This window comes from Esox lucius, chromosome 5 (genome assembly GCF_011004845.1).
Source record: "Esox lucius isolate fEsoLuc1 chromosome 5, fEsoLuc1.pri, whole genome shotgun sequence".
Taxonomy (NCBI): Eukaryota; Metazoa; Chordata; class Actinopteri; order Esociformes; family Esocidae; genus Esox; species Esox lucius.
Genome location: NC_047573.1, coordinates 26,706,153 through 26,731,298, shown reverse-complemented (window position 1 = coordinate 26,731,298; position 25,146 = coordinate 26,706,153). Strand labels below are relative to the sequence as shown.

General features: G+C 41.4%; 2 protein-coding genes and 1 long non-coding RNA gene across 4 annotated transcripts; 1 reads left to right on the top strand and 2 right to left on the bottom strand.

Annotated features, from left to right (window-relative positions):
- Positions 1–1,396: 1,396 nt before the first annotated feature.
- On the bottom strand, positions 1,397–4,130 carry LOC109615821. Its single transcript, XR_002196828.2, has 2 exons — positions 3,978–4,130; positions 1,397–2,364 (listed from the first exon to the last, which is right to left on the bottom strand). It is a non-coding gene; the product is annotated as an uncharacterized LOC109615821 (long non-coding RNA).
- Positions 3,291–20,165, top strand: LOC105006833 (serine/threonine-protein kinase tousled-like 2). Of its 2 annotated transcripts, XM_010865533.3 has the most exons (20): positions 3,291–3,799; positions 4,863–4,945; positions 5,627–5,689; positions 5,786–5,887; positions 6,118–6,213; positions 6,388–6,492; positions 6,781–6,873; positions 7,302–7,412; positions 7,611–7,747; positions 7,858–8,100; positions 9,319–9,385; positions 9,494–9,591; positions 9,868–9,949; positions 10,991–11,082; positions 11,351–11,440; positions 11,605–11,774; positions 15,888–16,026; positions 17,091–17,202; positions 17,467–17,574; positions 19,229–20,165. In XM_010865533.3, exons 2-20 carry the CDS (start codon positions 4,865–4,867, stop codon positions 19,412–19,414), a joined length of 2,175 nt encoding a protein of 724 aa, XP_010863835.1. In that variant the 5' UTR covers positions 3,291–3,799; positions 4,863–4,864; the 3' UTR covers positions 19,415–20,165. The 2 variants fall into 2 exon arrangements, with proteins under 2 accessions (XP_010863835.1, XP_010863836.1); XM_010865534.4 differs by lacking the exon at positions 6,118–6,213 and having other exon boundaries at positions 3,292–3,799.
- A 2,943-nt stretch (positions 20,166–23,108) lies between these two features.
- LOC105006832 (late histone H2A.2.2) lies at positions 23,109–23,934 on the bottom strand. The gene is made up of 2 exons (XM_010865531.4): positions 23,855–23,934; positions 23,109–23,618 (listed from the first exon to the last, which is right to left on the bottom strand). The coding sequence occupies exon 2, from the start codon at positions 23,606–23,608 to the stop codon at positions 23,195–23,197; it is 414 nt and encodes a 137-aa protein (XP_010863833.1). The 5' UTR covers positions 23,609–23,618; positions 23,855–23,934; the 3' UTR covers positions 23,109–23,194.
- Between the last annotated feature and the right edge of the window lie 1,212 nt (positions 23,935–25,146).

Sequence of the window (25,146 nt, the reverse complement as noted above, 5' to 3'; positions counted from 1 at the left end):
CGTTATATTTAGGGAAACGAGTTTTTAGCGATACTCATAGTTGACACGTTTTTGACAATGGGCAGACATTCATTATAGTCATTAGTCATTATCTAATATATTAACGAGCTGAGCATGACGTCTGACGAGCATTCAATCGGTAAGGTAGCCACTGTAATAATCAAGATCCAAGGCAAGCTGGCTGCACGTAGTGGAGTAGCTGGCAGTAATTAAGTTGTGTATAGTATATCGAGTGAGTGAGTGACCATGTCTTACAGCAAGACACATATGTTAACATTTTTGAAAAATGAAGCAGGTTAATTGATCATGTATAGCAGCTTGGATAGTATGTTTTTGAAGAATTACATTTAATGAGTGTCACATTAAATGTAAGTTATTCCCCCTCAACTTTTATTTCAGCCATTGAATGCAGAGAAATTAAATGAATTAATGCTAATTAAATATAACTACATCATATCACTTTTTTTTGTTCCTGGGTAGTAAGTGTAATTTCTTAATTGATTATGCCTCAGAAGTATATTGAATGGCAATTATTCCCCACAAACTTTGCTTTTGTGACCAGGACAGTGATATTTTGAAATGTACCTATTTTCCAGGACATTCCAGATAGATTCAGGGCTGAGTAAACTTCGATTAACTTCTAGAACTTTCTAGCAATATAAATAGTATAATCACAGGATTACAATAGCATCAATACCTTGCTAGATGGCTTGAAGTATGATGAGTACAGCTGGCAGGTCATTGGGGACTTCAAAATGGTGGCATTCCTGATGGGTCTCCAAGGAGGTTTTACCAAGTTTCCCTGCTAGCTTTGCCTTTGAGACAACAGGGACACCAAGGTGCACTACCACAGGCTGGCCACAGACCGAGTTCTCTGTGGGGAGGAACAACTTCAAATACAAGTCACTGGTGGACCCCGGGATGGTGCTGATGCCACCACAGCACATCCAACTGGACCTTATGAAACAATTTGTCAGAGCTCTAGATAAGGAGTCAGCAGCCTTCAAGTATCTTCAAGACTTCTCAGTTGTCTGAGGCAAAGGTCAAAGCTGGTGTGTTTGTCAGACCACAGATAAAGATCCTGGGGTTCGAGGCTTCCTAGGCAATAACAAGGCTGAAAACTATTTAGATCTGGTAGAGACTAGTGAAGAACTACAGCACAATAGGCTGTCCCTCAAAATCCACATTCTTGATGCTCATCTTGATAAATTCAAGAAGAACATGGGAGCGTACTTGGAGGAGCAAGGTGAGCGCTGCCACCAGGATATACTGGACTTTGAACGGGTCTACCCAGGACTGTATAACGAGAACAAGATGGGAGACTTCATTTGGGGGCTGATTTGTGAAAGAGATTTACAGTATAATCATAAATCTTGAAAAACCACTCACTTCTAAATCTTTTGTATTACTTTAATATGAATACATGTTCATTTGGATTCATATGTTGTTTTTTCTGACTTTGTGAACGAAGAAACCAATTTGCACGTTCTTTCATTGGAAATAGGTCCATTTCAAAATATCACTGTCATTGTCACAACAGTAAAGTTTCTGGGGAATAAAATCAATTTTCTATAAGTTTTAGGCATTTACAAAATAACTCTTACTACCCAGGATCAAAAATGGTGTTACATATTATTAGTATACTCATGAATTTGTAACATTTTGTAAACAATTAACAAGCTAATTAGCTACCACATATTTTAGTCAAACTGTTAACAGAGTAGATGTTGTTTAGTGACAGATTAATCAAGCTAGCTTAATCTGGCCATTTAATTGAGTGAAAATTGTTAAAAGAAAAATCTTAACACATTTTAATTGATATACAACCTGATTTTAAAGCACGTCTGAGTGTTTCATTCATGACATCCTGTTCAACTTGGGTGTAAATATGAGGTGACACACAGCCAAAACACCTTTAGGATTCGATTTTCTGTATGGAGGAATGGTCTGAAATCCCTTTTCTATGTGTTCTCCCACCTCATCAAACATTATGGGAGACAACTCAGCGCTGTTAGCTTAGCAAAGTCAGGGTATACTAAATTGCAGGAGTGCCAATTATCGTGGCACGCTTGTTTTTGAATAAAATAATTATTTATTGACTGTATTCATTTCTTTGATAAATTCTTACAAAATTAAAGGTTAGAATCATATGATTTTTTGTGTAGGATCAAGCTGATAAACAACAATGACATTTCTCACAGCCCATTTTGTTCATATCTACATTGGGAGCCAATAATTCTGGAGGGCACTGTATTTGTAGTTATACTATTTCTAAATTGACCTTGGCCACTCCCATTCCTGTGAAGCGAGCCTCCAGCAGCTCCTGTCGCCGTGGATCCAGGCTGTGGAGTTCTTCCATCATGTCTACAGAGAGGAGGGAGACTGTTTTAGTTAACCGCCAACCAAAAAGCACAAACACTGAGCAGTGACCACATGTCTGGTAAATTTACATTTATTTGTTAGTGTAATGCCCTTTAATTGTTGGAGACTTCCTCCTGAATTCCCACTTATTCCCCACCCCTTAACTCTTCCTGTAGATAAGAGAGATTGATTACGTAATCCATAATTACAAAGCCCTAATTGTCTAGTAATCTGTTTGATGATGAAAACACAGTGCAGACACAATATACACCAGTCCCAGTACAAATCTATTTTCAAATCACTTATGAATGTGGTTTAAATTATTATTTCTCTTGTTTTTTTACCCTGTTCAGATTTCTCGGGGGAAATGCTAATGATAGTGAATAGTGCTAAATTGTGTTTACATTTATACAGAGCCAGAAAGCTCAATTCTAATGTTTCTTCCCCAAATTATTGACCAGATCTGAGATGAAAATCTGATATAATAGCATGGGGGGAAAAAAGACTATCATTTGACTTCCTGTGTTAATGTAGGCAAGGTAAGAGTTGCCCCATTCTCTGGGCAGGTGAGAATGTGGCAACTTCTTGACATTGTTGTGTAATACAGGAAAACTCCTGTATGCAAACTCAAATTCAATCAAACCATGCATATACATTTTACATGAAATGAGGCTCAGATCGCCACCCTAGTCTATCCTTACTCCTACAATTTGACATATCTGTATTGAAGAATGTATTCCCATATGCTATAGTTCATCTTGGCTATGTAGTACCCAATGCAGTTTGAAACCCACATTAATTATCACACTTTTTTTTATGTTGTTTTTTTTTACAAACATTCTACGAGTTTGTTTGGAATTAATGTGATTTTGGTTTTGTATTAGTCATTTCCGGAGCGGTGTTCCTACTTTGAGACATACCCCAAGCTCGCAACTGGATTGAACACATCCCATCACTGATCTAATAATCACCTACTCACGAATGCTGTTTAGTGGTTGACTAGCTAATTCAAGGAAATGTTAGCCGAACTTATCGCAAGAGAAACAAAACTTCGCGTTCTATTATTTATACGGGAAAGTATGTATTTTAACACAAAACAAAGTGCATATTAAAACAACTTTTTTCCCACAAGAACAAAGGTTATTTCGAACAGGAAGTACAGCAACTGTCGATCTAGTGATTCTGAATTCATAGCCTGCAAGGGGTGCTTGGAAACCCCGAGGATTCGCGGCCTGGTCTGGAGTTCGTCAACATTCATTGATGTTCGGAGTGAAATTGTCGGATCGATCAACAAAGATGGTGTTAATGGGTCTTCTGAAGTGTGTGGGCTTTTGGTGAAACACGGTTACAGCAGCAACTAGTTAGATATCTCGTCTGAAATCGAAGGGTGGAAGATAGGTCCTCGGACCGTGCACTGAAAGTGACACCGCTGCAGCAGGTAAACAAAGTTGTTTTGACTGTCACTGACAGTTTTTAGTTATCAAACACGTACTGTATAACGAGCTAGATATACAACTGGGCTAACGTTAACTAACAAGCTATCCAAACTGTGCACATTAGAAAGAAATAATGACGTTGAAAATAACTAATCAGCCAAATTAACATTAAACACTTACATGTTTTGGTACAATAGACAGTACTGTACTCCCAACCATGTGTTGCTTTGAACGTGAAGTCAAGTGTTGAATATATATGCATTATAGTGAAAACGTAACTTGCAAATTACCTAGCAAGTTAGTATCGTACTAGGCTCATTTGTTAGCTAGTGTACCCACCATTTTTGACCTGCTGTGACACGTTAGCCTTGCCTTCATGTCTTGCTAACTTAGTTTGCATAACTTCAATGCTATGTCATGGGTTCACGCAAACAGATTGTGATGGTGTTTTCCTGCATGTTACATCAGTTCAGGGTTTTTGTTTGTTATTTTTGCTTTTAATTTATTTTAACCAGTTGGTTTGTGTCAGAGGACACCCTATTTAGACCAGCATTTTTTAACGAGGGAAGGTAACTCGGGCGCGTGGACACAAGTGGTTTTCTTGAAATACTATTGCCTGAGACCTATTCCATTACTCTTAGTCATTTGATGTGTCGATGGTGTTTCCTGGTGGCAATATGGTCTCTTCCAAATCAGATAATTCCTGTAGGCTTCTTGGAGTTATTTAAAAAAAAAATCAGGCAGTGACAGTGAAACAGAACAGATTCCTGTATTGACTGGATGTGTAATATGTTGTTTATTGAGAATTATTTAGAAGTAGAATTACTTTTATACCCCAGTAAGGTATGAAATTTCAAGTTTGGGCAAAAATAGGCACATATATTATGTACACAATTTCCAGGGACCAGGTTTTGTCTTGACCGTGCAACTTTTATAGCCAGTTTCACTGCGATCCTGAACAGACAGCACAATGGGGGATCCTATTTTACCAGACATGTGGTCATTGCTCAGTGTTTGTGCTTTTTGGTTGGCGGTTAACTAAAACAGCCTCCCTCCTCTCTGTAGACATGATGGAAGAACTCCACAGCCTGGATCCACGGCGACAGGAGCTGCTGGAGGCTCGCTTCACAGGAATGGGAGTGGCCAAGGTCTGTCTTTTCACTAGCCTCACATAGCTGACAAGCTATGAAAGTGGTCCTTTTAAATCCCATTGAATAAGAAGGTCCTGAGGGGAGGGTAATGGAGCTTTTCTCCCAATGCGGTTGGGATGGAGGGAAGAGGTTGAGAGGGACTGTGTTTTCATTATTTTGCTAAGTGGGTGTGTGTCTGTCTCTGTGTGTTTGTGAAAGATTGAGTGAGTTAGTTACTACGTGAGTGGGTGCTCAAGGCCCAGTGCTGCTAATTCAAGTTTACTACAACCACAAATGAATAGGCGCAGCAGACCGACTTTCACCATCTTACGTAATTTCTTTCTCTTTAATATAACGGTTGTTGGATCTAGGCTAAACAGATGGTGTGGTACTGGGATTTAGATTCACCTCCATTTTAGAGCGCTTTTAGGTTCTGCCAAACTGTAACTTTGATATTAGATTAGTTGCTGCGGTGCTGTCACTAAGCAACGTGTATTGCTCATTACAAAAAAATCCGTCATGTTGGATAATTTTTTTTTTCAGAGCCAAGTGTGTTTATTTTTTAAGCTACATCATATTTTACATCATGTTTCTAAAGTCCAAAGGAGTTACATATGCTTTGTGTTTTCATTTTTGCCATAGTGTCAAAGATTGTGTCACGGCCTGAATCGTGCAACTTTTTTGTGTTTTTTCATCCAGGGTTCAGTACAAAACGAGTCGTCCAACCAGAGTGTGGGATCTCTGAGTGACAAGGAGCCGGAGGTCAGTACGCATGAGCAAACACCCGCTCGGCTCTATGTAAATTGCCAAACCAGAAAAGATGGACACTTTGTGTGTGTGTGTGCTCCCTTTGTATAGACACCAGAGAAGAAGCCCAGCGACCAGAGAACCAGGAAGAGAAAAGGCGAGCAGCAAGACAAGGGATCCGCAAGAAGTCACAAAATTAGCGATTACTTTGAGGTGATTACTGCTTCTCCTGCTCGAACGGGGCGGTCTTCATCATGCCAACCACACGTTGAAGCACTGTAATTGGTGATACAATATTTCCACCGTCACTTTTTCTGTACTAGTACTCTTATTCTGCAGCGGTTCAACTAAGTCTGGCTAAAAATGCTCTCTACATGTCTTTCCCCTTTTCTTTTTATGTCATCCTCAATCTCTCTGTCTTTTTATCTGGGTCTCTGGCTCAGTTTGCCAGTGGCAGTTGCCCTGCTTTGAGTCCTGTGGCGCGGGTCCTTCCTCCCCTGGTGCGCTCCTCTTCTCAGCACTCTAACCCCCCCATGGCGGTGAGAACCACCTTCCGCTCTGTCACCTGGCGACTAACATTGCGATCAGCAGAGCGTTGCCTCACCTTTGATATTCTTCAGTTAGACACTTTTCAGCTGTTACATCACATTTTAACAGCCGAACAGATGGAGCGGAACATTCTGGAATATCTGTCCACTCTCCTTTGTTGTTAGGTGCAGCAGGGCAGTCCTTCGTCGGCGAGCTCAGCAGCTCTCACCGAGCCCTTGTCGTCGTCGTCATCCTCCTCGTTGTTCTCGTCGTCCCACAAAGCTACTCAGGTAAACAACCCCGCCTGGCCAGCTTTGGGAAACACTAACAGGTCTCTACTGGAGAAGCTCTTGTCCGACTCTGCCACGAGGCAAAGCAATGTTGTTTTGCCACTTTCCACACCAGGCAATTACAGTAGTTCTATATTTAACTTGGAAATTAGCGTGAAGTTGATTATTAACCACGCTGCTATACAGGTATGCATTTGTTGATTTAATTATCCATGTCGATGGATGCATTGTCACATCCCTGCTGTCCTTTTTGTCTTTTGATACTGACGTCTCTATCTCTCACTGAAGTCGGACTTGACGCTTGACAAGCTGATGGCTTTAGAGAACAACAAGACCTCCGACCTGGAGAAGAAAGAGGGGAGGATAGATGACTTGCTGAGGGTAAGACTGTGTTCCGCATCCTCCTCTTCTCTTTACTCTTTATTGGGAATGAAAAGTAGGAAAAAAACATAGCACATTTCACAAGTGTTTAGGAGTATCTAAAAGCTTTGATGTGACCGGAACGTTCCTTTTTAAATAAATTTTTATTAGCAAGTCTTTTGATTTGACTTTTCCTTGTCTGACTAAACCTCAAATTTATCAAATGCTTTTGGGAATGTATTATTTTGCTAATTGTTGTATATTTCATACACTGTACATTAAAACATTTTCATATTCAATTTGACTGAATCCGGCGTAGAAGATCCCACCCTTGCTTATTCAGGAATTCCAAAATTTCTTACAAATCTAGAAATGTTTGAAGAGTTGAGGGGAATTCTGTAGCCCTTCTGAAAGTCTCTGTACCCAAACTCAACCGATTGTCTTTTCAGGCTAACTGTGACCTGCGGCGACAGATCGATGAGCAACAGAAGGCACTGGAGCGCTACAAGGAGCGCCTCAACAAGTGTGTGACCATGAGCAAAAAGCTCCTCATCGAAAAGGTGAGCGCCTGTCCGCCCGTCTCTCTCTCCTATACGTTCTGAATTTCCAAACAACAAGGTAAGATCGGGTCAGATTTTCAACACCAGTCCTGTATCCAAACCTGCGGGTACTGTGCCATTAATTGATTGGCCCGGAGATTCCAGTTGGTTTAATTGGTCAAAATCAGTCCCTGATTGAAGACATCTGTGCGGTTCCAGTCAAAGCAGGAGAAGAGGGCGTGCCGGGACAAGAGCATGCAAGACCGCTTGCGCCTGGGCCACTTCACCACCGTGAGACACGGAGCTTCGTTCAACGAGCAGTGGACCGACGGATACGCCTTCCAGAACCTCATCAAGTCAGAACACGCGTTCCCGCATCTCACATAGAAAGATCTAGAAGGACTCTTGGTTCTCGCAGTGCCACCCCGGGCGATCGGTCATTGTGTCCGCCCCTTTGTGTCTCCAGGCAGCAGGAGAGAATTAACTCCCAGAGAGAGGACATCGAGAGACAGAGGAAGCTGCTGGGGAAGAGAAAGCCCTCTCCGTCCGGCACCACCAGCTTCTCGGCCTCGTCCAGCACCACCGTGGCCCAGAGCCTCGCCCTCCTCACCACCAGCAGCAGCAGCAGCGCCATGGAGCCTCCTACTGCCCCCAACAGCTCCGGCGCCAACAAACGCAAGAGCAAGAGCAACGGCCAGGACAGCGAAGCGTAAGGGCTACTTTTTGAGCAGCGCTCATTTTAAAGCGCTTCCTGCATATTAAGATAGTGTTTCTTTTTCTGAAGCAAATGTAAACAAAATGTCCTCGAACGTGAAGTATGTGGGGGAAAAGGGCAGCCGAATCCCCAATAAACCCATGTGCACTAATATACATTTGAAAATATTTGACTGGTGTGGTAATTTGGACTAATGGCCACCTGGCTATAATCATATTGCAGACAGCTGTCACAGCCAGTCAGCTCTTCACAAGTGCAAAGGGGGTGGAGCTTAGTGGTCAGTTCAGGATAAGGCCACTTGTTCTAAGCCACTGCACTGCGAGTATGGAAAGACCATGTTATATATACAGCTCCAGAAAAAATTAAGAGACCACTGCACCTTTTTCTTTCCTTTCCAAAAAAGTTGTTGAGGAACAGAAGCGTTCAATTTCCAGTGGTCTCTTAATTTTAACTCTTCTGTTCCTCACTCAAAACCTTCCTTTTTTACTTTTTTTGGAAAGGTAAAAAAAAGGTGCAGTGGTCTCTTAATTTTTTCTGGAGCTAAAAATCAGCCTAATTTCTTTCATATACACTACCAATCAAATGTTTTAGAACACCCCCATTTTCAAATCATGTGAATAACCTGAAATGGTACAAAGGTAAGCGGTCAACTGCCAGAGTTTAAAAAGCATTATTAAAAACAGGCCTTTTTCACAGAACAAGTAATGGGTTAACAACATATTTCCATTAAAACAACTGTTCTGCAGCAGTAGAAGTAAATTAAGCCTTGAAAGTTGATGCTATCAATTCCTACAGGTGTCCCAGCTTTTGTTGTTGACTCACAAACTCCACACAGTCAGTTCTAACATCATTATAACCCTTTATTGTAGGTGTTTATTTTAGAGAAATTTGCAAAGATGACACCATTTTGCAGTACCATATAATACCCTCTGGTGTGCACATAGTTGGTCAGGGGTTCATCCTACTGGATTTGGTTTGGGAAGAACTGGGCAGAAGAGTGAAAGCAAAGCAACCGACAAGTGCAACAAAACTTCTGCAATAATGTTGGGAAAAACCTTCAGAACAATATTTGATTTCCTTTGTAGAAAGAATGACACAAGTGTGTTTGGCTGTTATGTCTGCAAAAGGTGACTACTTTGAGTCAAATAGAAAAAGAAATGAGATGGAAGACGCAAAGTTCTAAAATGTTCCCCTTGTTTTCAAACTCTACAGGTTGTCCCTCGCAGAATATCATGAGCAGGAGGAGATTTTCAAACTCCGGTTGGGCTATCTAAAGAAGGTACAGTCCAAAAGAAGGAGCATTGAAGAAATGCAAAATAATAAATCCCCAAGACGTAGTTAAAAATATATGTGTCTGAGGTGAAACTAACAGGCGCTTGACCTGCAGGAGGAGGCGGAGATCCAGGCGGAGCTGGAGAGGCTGGAGCGGGTCAGGAACCTCCACATCAGGGAGCTGAAGAGGATCCACAACGAGGACAACTCCACGTACGTTCCTCTTCACCTTCCTCTATTCCCCTCCTTTCCTGCGATCAAACCAGATGACCTCCCAGCACCAACACACCCAGTTTAACTTGTTTCATGGATCCGATGATCGAAGACCCTTAAATAGTTTAATTTAGTGTGTTGGGCAGGAGAAATAGCCAGGATGTTCCATAGCTTTGCAGGACAACATTTGGAGTGGGCTGTTGTGTTGAAAATGTACCATTGGTAGTTCTATATTGAGGAACTAATTTGACAGAAACTGACTTGTGGTGCCCTCAGATTTAAAGACCACCCCACTCTGAACGACCGCTACCTCCTGTTATACCTACTTGGACGAGGTGGCTTCAGTGAAGTCTACAAGGTGATGCCCCTTTAACCTTTGAATTTCAGTTTCACATTGACTTCTGTCTTTTGTGAACATGGTCCAGGCTTGGTGTCATTCAAAACATGGATGCATGGATGTAGTCGACTTTGTAACAATGAGAGCATGTACAAACACACACCCTACTTTTTCTGTTTGGCAATTCAACAAAAATATGTACTACAGTTTATTATGCTTGCTTTGTCAGCTCACTTCCATTTTTAGAAGTGCATTCTGTTTAACCAACAGTATAAACTAGGTGGTGTGAACTTCTGCATGTCGATTGGTTAAACGCTCTAGTAAATGAAAGCAAAAAGGCAAGAGGGGGTTTGGATTAAATGGCCAATATACCACGGCTAAGAACTGTTCTTAGGCACAATGCTTTGGGGAGTACCTGAAAACAGTGCATACTCGTGTTATATTGGCAATATATCACAAACCCTTGGGAGATGATATCATACCTGTGGTATATGGTCTCTTATGAACTGTATGGATTTTATCTTGAATGCTGATAAGTGTTCTGAGACAGTATACAATGTTAATTTACATCAGTTTTTAATGTTCTAATTGCATCGGTAATAGGATATTTTGTCCTTAGAGCAGCTCTTAGCTGTGGTTTATTGGCCATATTCCACATCAACTTGTTGCTTACCCACTCTGCCAATCAGCATTCAGAATTAAAACCTCCAGTTTATTAGAGACTGTAGCCAGCAGGTATAGCAATAAATTACTTTTTACTATTTTAATTGTGTTGGTAACTGGTTTATATTATCAATAAGGCATCTGAGGTTGGTTCTGTGGTCAATATTCCCAGTACATGGAGCTATTTTCAGGCACTCCATGTTCTATTTTGCCTTACATCAGCCCTTAGCTGTGGTGTATTGGCCCTATTGCTTAAATACGTTAGTTGAGAACTCTGGTTTCTGTGTGCCAGAGCTCAGATCATCAATAAGTCATTCTGCCTGTTATATGAATGAGTGCGTATTGCTCTTTAGGTTTTTGTGGGTTTGGTGTGACTGTATTCTGTGTGTTGACCCCCAGGCCTTTGACCTAACCGAGCAAAGATACGTGGCTGTCAAGATCCACCAGCTCAACAAGAACTGGAGGGACGAAAAGAAAGAGAACTACCACAAGTAAGGAAGTCTGTGGCCAGGCGGCAATTTTGGCAGTGCATCACAACTAGATATAAATTTAGAGAGGACTGACAAGACAATGGACCAGAGGGGACTTTATGGCGTACACGTTTGATATACTGCTGTTTTTGTTTTTGATTTGCGCAAATAATGGCTGCAACTCACAGTTAAACATTTGGAGAATTTAGTGGATCCTTTTATGTTTAGGGTCCAAAATAAATTGTCAGTAGTTTGGTGTTTGACGATAGTGCGTTGCTGTTTGTTTCAGGCACGCCTGCAGAGAGTACAGGATCCATAAGGAGCTCGACCACCCCCGGATAGTTAAACTCTATGACTACTTCTCCCTGGACACAGACTCGTAAGACACTCTCTTGCTAAACCAAGAGTCCACCCCCGCCTTTATTCATAGTCCATGTAGCACATAATTACTAATCTCCATGGTGACTAACACTCAATGTTGTTGTTTTTGCCAAATTCAAAACGCTTACTATACTTTGAGTGCGTTTGCTGTGTTTTCGGCAGGTTCTGCACGGTGCTGGAGTTCTGCGAGGGCAACGACCTGGATTTCTACCTGAAGCAGCACAAGCTGATGTCGGAGAAGGAGGGTCGCTCCATTATCATGCAGATCGTCAACGCCCTCAAGTATCTCAACGAAATCCGTCCACCCATCATCCACTATGACCTCAAGCCAGGTGAGTCAGCCCACAGTTGCCCCCCCACACGGTCTGTGTTGGTTAACCACATTTCGGCCAGTGTCATTTTGTGTGCCTGACTTTCTGTGTTTGTGTACTCTGTGTAGAAGTATTCGTCAATAATATAATAATAAGAATCTTAAGTCTTCCAATAATAATCTTAATTGAAGTGACAGATGGCCTGAACTAAAGCTACATTTCCTTAACTATGTAAATATGTTGTTTGGTTCCTGATTATCATGCAGCCCATTATGTCTAAGTTTTACTAACTCATGATAATGTACAGGAATAGGACCAACACTGAAATAAATCTTTATGAATAATGATAATGGTGCTGTCAGCAACAATGGATTTTGCCAGTAACATATAGTGAAACAAGAAAAGGAACCAGGCAAGCCTAGTTTTGCTAGGAGGGATGAATGTTGGGATGAATGTTGTTGCTCCCGGCTGGATTCAATCTGCGGTTTCTTATGTGGCAGTTCTTAACCACTACGCAATGTAAACATCATTCGTGTGTAGAGATGTGGTGTCTGTTTTTACTTCTGCGTTGTTAAACTCAGTCAACTCCACAGATCTCGAAACTAGTTCCCTACATTAGCTAACATCCACACCAACAACAGGTATAACAAGGTCGCTATACTACATTCAGCGCGTTAAATTAGAGATTACTGTAGATGGCTAGCTAATAGCTATACAGAAATGAAAACAATGACTTTAATCATTCCATGGCTGATTCTAATACGCTATGTGAACTACGCTATGTAAATCGAAATCAAGAGGAATGTGTTTGTTGTCAGTGCAGTTTGTCCATCACAATATAACCATAAACTGTTTTAATATAGTCTTACTATAATGAAGTTACTGAAGCTTGTAGCCAGCGAAGTTTCAGTCTAGCTATACATTACTTATAATGAAAACATTGACTCCATGGCTGGTTTGTTTCTTTTGAAAAAAAGAGACATTCGCTCTTCTTGGCCGGCTCCACTTAGGGAGAAATAACAGAGAACCTGGTTGAATCAAGGGAGAGAGACATCTCCATCTCATCTTCATCCGCTTATCCGTATCGGGTCGCAGGGGCAGCAGCTCCAGCAGGGGACCCCAAACTTCCCTTTCCGAGTGCGAAGCGGTTGGGATGAGGATTAGTACCTCTAAATCTGAGGCCATGGTTCTCAGCAGGAAACCGATGGAGTGCCTCCTCCGGGTAGGGAATGAGGCGTTACCCCAAGTTAAGTAGTTCAAGTATCTTGGGGTCTTGTTCACGAGTGAGGGGACAATGGAGCGGGAGATTGGCTGGAGAATCGGAGCAGCGGGGGTGGTATTGCATTCGCTTTACCGCACCGTTGTGATGAAAGGAAAGCTGAGCCGGAAAGCAAAGCTCTCGATATACCGGTCAATTTTCCTTCCTACCCTCACCTATGGTCATGAAGGCTGGGACATGACCGAAAGAACAAGATTGTGAGTACAAGCGGCTGAAATGGGTTTTCTCAGAAGGGTGGCTGGCTTCTCCCTTAGGGATAGGGTGAGAAGCTCAGCCATCCGTGAGGAACTCGGAGTAGAGCCGCTGCTCCTTTGCGTCGAAAGGAGCCAGCTGAGGTGGTTCGGGCATCTGGTAAGGATGCCCCCAGGACGTCTCCCTAGGGAGGTGTTCCAGGCACGTCCAGCTGGGAGGAGACCTCAGGGTAGGCTCAGGACCAGGTGGAGAGATTATATTTCGACACTGGCCTGGGAACGCCTCGGGATCCCCCAGTCAGAGCTGGCAAATGTGGCTCGGGAAAGGGAAGGGAGAGAGACATTCATTTATTAATTGGAAATATGCAGCACAGTCGTCTTCTGTGAATGTTCCATACACAAGGCTCAACATTAAAAAAAATTAGGTTTGAAACTTACTGCCCCCAAAAACATTTTTTATTGTCCCTCCTTTCAAAAGTTTTTATTTATCAGTTACAGCATAACTAAATACTTATCTTACTTAACATGTTTAATCATGTTTATTAAATGAATTCTGGATATATAAAACATAAACAAATATTTTTATATTTCTTTCATCACATTTCTAATTATAAAAATGTATAAAAGATAACAGTCAACAAAACATTTTACTTTTAAAGAAAACACTAACTCGTTCATCCCCGGGGGAACGGCTGGTCTGTCTTTGTTACTAGGTATGTGTTTGTTGTACGAAATATAATCACCCAATGGGGATCTGCATTTAAATTCCTGACCAATACGACCAAGAGCCCTGAAGACGGATTGTCAGCCATCTGCTTGGCTGCCATGCTGACCACATGCTATTAGTTATTGGCATGGCTGGTCAGGGACTGTATTTGAAAGTTGTCAGTGCCTTTGTAAAAAGATCCGCATTTGTCCGCTCTAGCCAGAAGACAGACGACACAGTACATCGGAGTTCCATCGATGTCCAAACAGGTTAATTCTTTTTTGCACTGAGGTAAAAAATATTCTCTTTCGTTTGAACTCGTAGTTATCCTTCGCTGCCTTTTTCATTTGAATGACTCAGGCAAGATTTTAAATGTTTTATTGAAAAACAATACCAGACAAACGCACACTTCACTGCTCAACTCTTGACTGGCCAACAGCGTGCGAAAGGAGCTGCAAGGTAGTTATTTGTGCATGTGCCTGATTATGAAACAACTGGAGGATGTCGAGTTTATAATGCAATTATTAGTTCAAATGCAAATGTTTTTGCAGTGGCCTGATCCGGACAGTGATTTGCTAGCATTGTTAGTCCTGACTTAACTTTTGTTACTGGCCTGGGGCCATCGTGCCATCATTATTGTCGAGCCCTTCATACATCAATCATCCTTAGGAGGTTGTTCTCACCAATGTCTCCCTAGAACAATGCATTCATCCTGTAACCTAGAGACCGCTCTACCACGACAGCACCCATACCCAATGATTGATAACACATTCCTGAGGTTAACAGAGCGTTTACAGAGAGAATTTAAACACAGATGTTCTCTTGTTCCTTAATTTATCAAATTGAGCTTAATTGTACCAAAACATACATTCCCACAATAATAATACCATCAGGATACTACAACAGTTGAAATTGTACTGTTGTAGAGTGATCATTTCTCCTACAAGTATATTACTTATTGACACCTTATAGGACAATGCTAAACGTATTCACAAGGCTGTTTCTTTTTACTAATGAGTACAGCACGCGAACAACATGAGTCATGGCTAGAAGGACTATGAGAATGTGGTCTTATAATTCAGATTGGTTTACTTGCCATTGTTGGGAAAAAACCATTAAACAACGCACTGCGGTTATTACAAGATGATCCTTGATCAACAAAGCATCAATGTAAACAAAAATCAAAGAGAGAGGCAGAAAGTGTGTGGGTGATCTGAAAGGGCCAACAAAGAGAGCAAGTGTTTAGATTCTAGAAGAAGCAACCGAACCAAGACAATGAACACTTGCCTTCATAATCATCTGGTTATTGTTTACGTCTGAACTTGTTTATCTGATCAGTTCAGTAACTTTCCCGTCTGTTGGCAGCTGGCGAGTGTAAATCAAGTGCATTTCTAGTATTTCACCCCTGTATCATCCAAGCAAGTGCATGTTTTCAGAAAGCTTTTCAGATTGACATGCTTTGCACACTGTAGCAGACAGACCAGAACAAGTGTCGTGGAAATCTCCTTCCAGCTGCTAAGTCACACCTTGCAAACCAATTATTAGTTTAAAAGACAAAATAAGAATGACAACCAATTCTATCCTACTGAGACCGAGCAGTGCACCCCCCGCCTCAAACCACCTGCTGAAGCTCATTCTAATTGGGTGATTAGTTGGGGACATAGGGGGTTTAGAGAGGCTTGGCCACTTCAATGGGGTGATCATGTGACCAGAGCGGCCCCTTTTGAGGGTAAATGTATTTATCATGCGTACGAAAAGAAATAGTGGTGACCTCAGCTGCTTTAGCAAAAACCCTTTCACTGCTTTCTCTGTGAAGTAATGCGTCCCGGGGTTGTGGATTTGTTTCCCCCAGAGAGGGCGTTCTGAAAATGTGTCCAATCCGTAAACAGGCACTATCCGATGCCGGTGTAAAACACAAATGGGTTGGACTACATTTCCCACCTCTCCATTCACCACAGGCAACATCCTTCTGGTGAACGGCACAGCGTGCGGCGAGATCAAGATCACAGACTTCGGCCTGTCTAAGATCATGGATGACGACAGCTACAACTCTGTGGACGGGATGGAGCTGACCTCGCAGGGGGCTGGGACTTACTGGTACACACACACACACACACACACAAAGGCACATCTATGGCAGTGAAAACCATTCATGGTCGACGTCCGCGATCCCGCGGACAGTGCTAATTTGCATACATATTTCGAAAAATAGATTCTCCATAATCGTCCGATTCCAATGGTATATTATTTGTAGCCACTTTCCTGAAGCGTTCCGTGTATAATTGGGGTTTTCCGTGTATAATATGGGTTGTATAGTTGTATAGTTTGGGTTGCTATGAGAACTTTTCACCAGGCAACGACATTGCCTATTCATCTTAGAAAGGCTCATTTGTACATCAGTATAAATATTACAAGCGTGTACATCACTATATATGATGTTTTTAACCATAATACATCGTTTGTATTATATATAAGATATAAAAATTAATATTTAGTCAAAATAGTATGGGGATGTTCTTGAGTTTTTGGGAAGAAGTTGGTAATTTTTCTGAGTTTATAAAATATATAAGTCCAAACGTAACTAGCGATCTAGTGCTGCCATCTGCTGGCCGTTTTGAGTCATTACACCTATTACATGGGATTTTACATTCAATCGTATTTATTTCATAATGTTTTATTTCTAGGTAGAAGAACCACATTTTTTGGGGGTGCCTATATTTTTTACCTTCTATTATATTATTTTTCATTATTTTCAACCCAATTACAGTGTAATTTGATAGTAAAGGCATGAAAGTATGAGGAAATACCATTGACACAAAATCTAATAATGCTTTAAAAAAAAAAATCTTGATGCTGAATGGCAGAAATGTTTTCCGAAAACATTTTTTTTGCCTGTCAAACAGATGAGTTTTATAAATATTGACCCAGAAGTCTGTTTTTATGTGTTTTTATTGTAGCCAGAGGGGTTGCTATTAAAAGGATACATCATAATAGGTTGTATCTGTTACAGAAATGAATCTAGGACCCAAAATGTCCCACTAGTGAAATCCGGCCGAAAGCCCCATAGGCTACCAAGGGTTAAAGTGTTTTTTCACTAACCGCTGTAACGCAGACCCTCCCAATCAACCATTAATCGCCCCTTGTAACGGCCCATCCTGCAGGTACCTGCCCCCAGAGTGTTTTGTTGTGGGGAAGGAACCACCCAAGATCTCCAACAAGGTGGATGTCTGGTCGGTAGGGGTCATCTTCTACCAGAGCCTCTACGGGCGCAAGGTGAACACACATGCTAAACTCAAGTAGAACACTTGTCATTGTAATGCTTGTCATTCGGTTTCAGAGCCATCTCTGTCTGGTAGCGAGGCTACACTATTATTTAACCGATTTATGTTCACTAGCCCCTGCTTGGAACGTTTTATTTCATCCATTTAACAATTGCCTTAAGTCTTGCGGGTTTGAAAGAACTCCTGCCTCCTTTAACTACATTTTCACCTGATCCAACCCACCACCAAGTCTCCTTGTTGTCGTTTCCCCCTCCAGCCATTTGGACACAACCAGTCCCAACAGGACATCCTGCAGGAGAACACCATACTGAAAGCCAAAGAGGTGCAGTTTCCCCCAAAACCTGTCGTCACCCCCGAAGCTAAGGTACGACGTATACACACTTTAAAGGGATAGTTGGTCCAAAATTACCCCGAGATTGTCCTTCAGACACTAATATTCAGCTCTGTCCCAGTCAGTTATAGCGTTTTTATCATTGTACAAATTCCTGGATGGAAACTGTACGTACCCCTATCGCAAAGTTGCACTGCAGGTGGAAAGCTTGTCTGTCAAAATGAGAGAACGGCTACTAGTAGTAAAACATCAGACACCTCTCCAAGTGTTTCTAAATGATCAGTCTTAACTCCGTGTTTGATCTGGCTCCTAGGCAGCTGACGGTTGAAAACAACCCTGGAAAACACTATACATAACTGTCCACTACAGAAATGTGTATGGACATACTCCGCTCCTTAGATTGAATTTAAATATGACTGTGTAGTGAGGGGTGGTAGAGAGTGGTTGGAAAGGTTTACCACTTAGAAGGTTACTGGGGGACAGCTAGGGAAATGAGTGGAAGGGAACGGACCCTTAGTGATAAATATATAATCTGACTCCATATTGTTAATAAATAAATGCTAAAATGACCATATGTTACAATTCCTTCGTAAAGGGTAGCTACTCGTCACAAGCCTGACATTAAAATGACGTGTTGCTGGGACCACCCAGACCATTCAGAGACCCAGAACTCAGGGATGTCAAGTCTGGTCACACTGAATTACATATGTATGTGCGTCTGCCTATATCAGTTGTCATAAGCACCCATAAGGTGTAGGTCATTTAACACGAAGCGTACAGTAAAATCCTGTGTGTTCCTGGGCTTAACCAGACTGCTTCGAAACCCATGACTCAGGGATGCCAAGTCTGGCCACTTAGACTAACTTGTGTGTGTGATTATCAGTGGCCCTAACAGCTTGAGTTTGAAGAGGATTGAGTAGTGTTGTAGTAATCTGTATTCCAATCAAGTAATAACGTTACAATACAAAACATAGTTACATACCAACACAATTCTCTGTCCTCCCAACTAGTCTAAAAGTCTTCTAAGTATACCATAAGTGTCTAAAGACTATAGCACAAAGGTCCTAGGAGCTTCCATTAACGATAGACTCCTCTAAGTGTGACTACAACACCCCCAAATAATTACAGAATGGACGGGGCGTTGCTGCCAGTTGTTGTCAGACATGCAACAAGGACAAACATTTCTACAATGTTCTTGTAAAGTTTGATCCATAACCTGTACATTACAATAAAGAATACCAGCCTATTCTGTCCTTTATGGGGAACAGGGGAAATCCAAACACTACAGATAAATGTCCACAATATCACGCATTTAGTTACACTAGTTACACAGTTTGCTCAGAGTTTCACACCTCTCCAGGTGAGCTCAGGAGGGTGGGGCTGATGGCCCACACCTGGTTTTCCAGATCGTTAGAGAAGCAAATGTTACCCAGGACAATGATTAACATCACCAAGGGTCTGTTGGAGACTTGGTGGGGCCACACGCTCCTCTTGGTCAAATACACTTCCACTCTTCCTCAACAGACATTTCTTATTACACTCCAACAATTTAATCCGGACAGTAACATTATTTTTGTTAAGCCAATCTTTAATGTCTCCACCTCAACTCCAATCAACACATTAACTAGGTGGGGGGTTTCTCATCCAAGAGGTGTGTCTCATTCTTTCTGTCCCTCTCCTCCCCCAGGCGTTCATCCGGCGCTGTCTGGCCTACCGTAAAGAGGAACGTATCGATGTCCGACAGCTGGCCCAGGACTCCTTCCTCATGCCCCACATCCGCAAGGCCCTGGCCACCGGAACTGGAGCAGGGCCCCTGTCATCCGGCTCCACGCCTTCTACCTCCAACACCTACAATAGCAGTGCCTCAAATTGAGGGGCCCCTGGCGGGGCCACATGACTCAAACACCCCTCCGTTCTGTCTGGGATGGGAGGGGCAGAGGTCAAGGGTTAATAACTGGACAATGGATGGGGTGGAGGAGTTGTACCTGAAGTGCCCTCCCTTTCCTCCACCCCTCCCACCTTCTGGTATACAACAGATCAGTCCGTTTCTGCGGTCGGACCCAATGAAAGCCCACGTCCTTACAAGGGAAAACCTTGCTTGACCAGTTGGCTGACCGGACAGAAAATGGCCTGAAGTCAAAACGTAGAAAGCGTTTTGTGCAAGTTGTGCCGGTTCTTGGGGGAGATTTTGAGAAATGATTCCATTCGGTTTGTCTTGAGAGAGGACACATCTTTTATCCCGTTTCTCACAATAATTGAATGAATTAATCGCCCACACCCAAACCCCCAATGGTAAACCATTACATATTTAGAAGAGCTCAAATGAAATGGGGGTGCCTATTTCTAATTTCCAAATTTTAAGGCATGTCTAGCTGATATAATGAACGGATTGATGAGCTGAAGACCGTCTTCTTTAGGTCTGTCATGTTTGATTCAAGCAATTGAAATATGTTTTTGAAAATTGAACTGGGAGTGGATTTCTTTATTTGGATGGTCTAGTGTATATTTTCTTAAGGCTTTGCATAAAATGTTTTTCATTACTGTCAGAGTAAATGAGTAAATGTATACATGACAGCGACACTGAACAGCATTGCATTTAAACAATTAAACAGACTTTTGGTATACATTTGTGGTTTGATTGTTGAAAACAAACATTTCAGTTAGATGATTATTTCAAATTGTACCATATTACAGTCCAATGTGACTTTACAGACTTTAAGAGAGACAGAATTTCCTAACTGGTAATACTGAAACAAACATGGCCATATCGTATTAAAATAGCTACCTTAAAATTTAACAACTTCCTGAAAAATACTGCGAACTTCTTTTTCACAGTAATTATGGTTTTAAATGAAAAAACTAAAATCTCGTACGTAAGTATTCTGACCTATTGCTATGACACACCAAATTAAGCTTTGATGCATCCGGTGTCCTTCAATCATCCTTGAAATATCTCTAGAACTGGAATGGGAGTCGACCTGCTGTTGATTGGACTTTGTTTTTTGGAAAAGGCACACCTGTCTGTGGTCACACACTTCGCAGGTAATATCACAGTAAAAACCTGAGAAAGTGATGAAGTCCAAGGAAATCTCTGTAGACTTTTGAGGTAATATTGTGTCTCAACAGATGTGGGGAAGGTAATATTTTTTTTGTTATAGCTATAACAGTTCCCAGGAGTAAAGTGGGCTCTATCATTGTGAAATGTAGTTTTAGAACCACCTAGACATCCTAGAGTTTGCAGTCGAACCAAACTAAGTTACCGGAGAAGATGGGCCTTGATCAGGGAGGTGACCACTCTAACAGAGCTTTTTGGGAGATTCTGCCAGGAGGACAACCATCTCTGGAGCACTCCATCAATCAGGTCTATATGGTAAAGAGGCTAGATGGAAGCTACTCCTGAGTAAAAGGGATACGACATGCTGTCTGAAAATAAGATTACCGTATATCTCCATTTTCCAGGGACAGTCCCTGGATTTGGAGTTAGAATGTAAAAAAAGGGATAGTTGAGTAATGTTTTTTGAGGTGGATGTGTCAGTGATTGATGATCTCCTGTAGGTTTTGGAAACTGGTTGACTCCAAGATGTACTTCTTTGATCCCTGGAGATTTGTTTTTCCACCATACTGTGTGAAAATATAGATTAAACTGATTTGGTTCATAAAATTGTCTAGGGGTGACGATTGTGGAACCTGTGTTTTTTAATAAAATATTTGTAGATTTATTTTTCATAATCTACATTTGTTTGGTATTAATATATGATATTCCCATTCAACACAGTCAAAGGCCTTTTTCACATCAAGAGACCGAGCAAGTCCTGGATAGACCATTGTACAGTCAGTATACTAGTCGTCTAAGGTTGTCTGGACTATTTGTGGATAGAATGGGTAGAGGAAACATACAAAGCTGATGTGTTTTGGGCCCACAGAAATCAAAGGGTGTGTGGAGGTGGTGAGAGAGAAAACATGAACTAAAAAGATGACACTGTTATTCCGTGCATTTGATAAATAAATGTAAAAATTTACTTTTGTACAAAGGTTACAATAACAGGTGAATAGTTAACTACTAAATTTCAATCAAAAGCAATATCTTCGTTGTCGGTGTAGTTCGTCCATTGCAATAAAACCATAAGTTGTAATTCAGACTTTCTATAATGATGTTACTGAAGCTTGTAGCCAACCAAGGTTCAGCCTGAACAAATCCTAAAGCCTCATTTTGTCAGTGGTGAGGTTTGAACCCAGGTCGACTACATGGTACTCTGCATCTCTAACCACTACGCTATTTAACAATGGGTAGTCAGTCAGTCCGGCTCTAAGTCAGGCTGTAAGCATGTTTCAAACAATGGTTTTGGTGTATATTGCTTATATTCCCCTTTTTGAAAACTGGGGATTTTTTTTGTAACTCATATTAAATTATATTAAGTCTTATAATTAGGGGGCATGGCCTATTGAGTGACAGGTGTGCTGTGCTGGCGTTGTCACTCGTGTCACTCCTAGCAGTTTGTCCTTTTTGATATAAAGGAAGCATGCATATCCCATGTCGCCTTATGAGAATACATACTGAAGTTTTTCTCTTGTCTAAGCAGCCAGGGACCGCCTGTTTCAGTGTCTGCAATGTTGGCTTGGGTTGTGATTATATTAGGGTTCGAAACCAGCTGTCCTTGTTGTTTTCACTCCAACTGATTCTAATAATTAGTTAATAGCAGAATGAGGCTGCATATATATGGGGTTAGACCCCTACTCTTATAGTACCTGTCAACAGAAAGGGTGTGTACAGTTAAGACTGAAGTAACCGCCGCTTGATGCAGGAGATGAGAACACTCTTGGCCACGTGTCATCTAGGAATGAAGAGTGGTCTCCAGTTCAGGAATTGAGAATGTGTGTGAGAAGGGAGGGCTGTCCATTTCTTCAGTGTTTACATTTGCCATTTTGAAGTGTTTTACATCATTTATTGCACTTGGTTTGCTGAACACAAGCTTAGGCTTTTTAGATGTCGGACAATTCTGACATTTCCAACACAGAACCACTGCTGATGGGATCACTCTCTGATCATAGGAGAGATCCTCAACTGATTACTCTAGTGATTTTGTATTTTTAAAAGCATTGTTTTTACCACCGGTCTGCAAGGTGTTTCACATGATTTTTAGCACTGAATAATACTAAGTCCATCAAGTAAAATTGAATATTAGCAAAATGTTCCAATTACAGATAAAGCAGAAAATTGAGTGCATAGTATTAACCTCTTAAAGACAACCGATTGTCTCTAGAAGTTGTAATTATATCAATGGAGTCCACCTGTCTGCAAGGTGTTTCACATGACTTCAGGTTAAGTACACCAGTCTCTGGGATATCCCACAGTTAACAATTCCTAGAAACTGCACTATAATGTCAAAGCAAAGCTTAATGTTTTTCCACAAGCACCAATCAGACAGATATAAGAACCATAATATTTAAGTACGAAGTTTTGCCTTAGTTACAAATAACTCAACAAAATCCTGTTTAACAAAAATTGCAGTTCATACACCACTGTTCCTTTGGAGAAACCCCAAGCACAGATTTGACACAAGTCCTAATGAATAGTCAAAGCAATATTACTTTAATTTAATAATTCAGAGGCAAATTTTAAAAAGGCGTGCAGTCGCAGTAAAACAAGGTACATTTAAAACTCTTGAGACTCAACCCCTTTGGCTTGGCTGCGGTCATTCGTTGGCCTGGTCTTCTTGGGGAGCAGCGTAGCATGGATGTTTGGAAGGACGCCCCCTTCAGAGATGGTGACGCCACCCAACAACGTGTTCAGCTCTTCATCATTCCGTACAGCCAGTTGGATATGCCGGGGAGCGATGCGTGCCTTCTTGTTGTCACGGCTTGCGTTGCCCGCCAACTCCAGCACTTCAGCACACAGATACTCCAAGATGGCAGCGAGGTAGACTGCTGCGCCTACCCCGATGCGGTTTGCATAGTGGCCCTTCTTTAGATGACGGGCAATTCTGCTCACAGGGAACTGGAGACCTGCCCTGGAAGAGCGGCTTGTGGAGGTCTTTTTGGTGACAGCTTTCTTTCCACGACCGGACATTTTTAGGTTTCTAAGAAGCAAAGTGTTTTAGCATGGACTCAGGTTAATCATGTCACCTCAGTAAATAAGGAGGTTTAGGCAATGGCAGTGTTAGACCTAATGTCCCTTCACTTCAGTTGGCAAATTGCTCCAAACACAACAGGGTTACAGTTTGCACAGCAAACTGCCAGGTTAATCAGAATATGAACATTTTAAGAACAATGTTTTACACAAAAACTAAACAGCAGTGGCCTTAACAATACTTACAATGCCCAACAGGTTGTAGGAATAACAAAGACTGGAAAGGACCATAGACTAGATCCTAATGCCTAATATAGACTATTTTATAATGGCAAGAATCAGTTGCATTATTAATAGCACCTGTTTTCCCAGTCACATGACTTGATTACATGTCTGATTGGAGAGCCAATTGCATAAAAGAAGATTCCCAATTGGGACCTAATTTCAGTTTGAATCTAACCCACAGAGGGTAATAAAGGTTTCTTGTGGCTAAAAGGTCATTTTAAGATGGGCATAACCAATGAGGTCCCCTAACATTGTTATGTAGTCAACCTAGGTAAGGCTCATAACTTCATGGGCATTGTCCTTCTTTATGGTCCAGTGGATTGTGATCCCCTGCTCAAACAATGATTGCCTACGACATTGCCAGTGTAATTGACTCACAGATTGCTATAACTCAGGGCTGTCTAAGCCATTCCACATAGGGCATAATGTTTTTATTTTTCCTTTAAGAAATTGGTTTCCAATTAAGATCTAGACACATAGGTCACGGTAGTTCCAAACAAATTAGTGACCTTAATCAATCAATCAAAACAAGGTAGGAGTGAGAACTCCCTTCACAGAACAGTGCAAACTCAGGTCTAGTTTGAGAAAAAACACCTCGCAGGTCCTCAACTGGCACCACGTGACCAATGATATTCCATGCTTCGAACGTCACAAAATCACCTTAGTGTTCTAACTTGTGAGGTTTTCGGATAAATCCGGTAAATTTGAGGGCTGTCAATTGGAGTTCGACACATGCATGCAAATGGAAATTAGAGAGAAGTATTTGAAAGGGAAACACTTTCCGATAAAGGTACACGAACTACCATTAACGAATACAATAGTTAACACGAACGAATGATGAATAATGACACGGACAAACAGTTAATAATGATAACCCTTAATTTATTAATGATTTACAAATGCATTAACTAACAGTGTTTATTGTCATTTGTTCATGTTGACACAGGACATAAACTCATGTCGTTATTTGCAGGAACACAGTTTGCACTGTAATTGTTTAATGTTGATGCTGGACATGCATTCATGTTGCTAGTTTGCATGAATAGGCTAAGTAAGATACATTATTCACAAGATAATCCAATGTGTTAACATGATTACAGTGCAACCATTATTACTAAGGAAGGCTGGCTACTTGCGTCTTTAAATATATATGGTATATATGGTAGCATTTAGGGTTATGTATTTTTTGAAATAGGGATACATTACATATATTATAGGACACTTACTATGGTTGGCCAGTAGGGGGCAGAGAG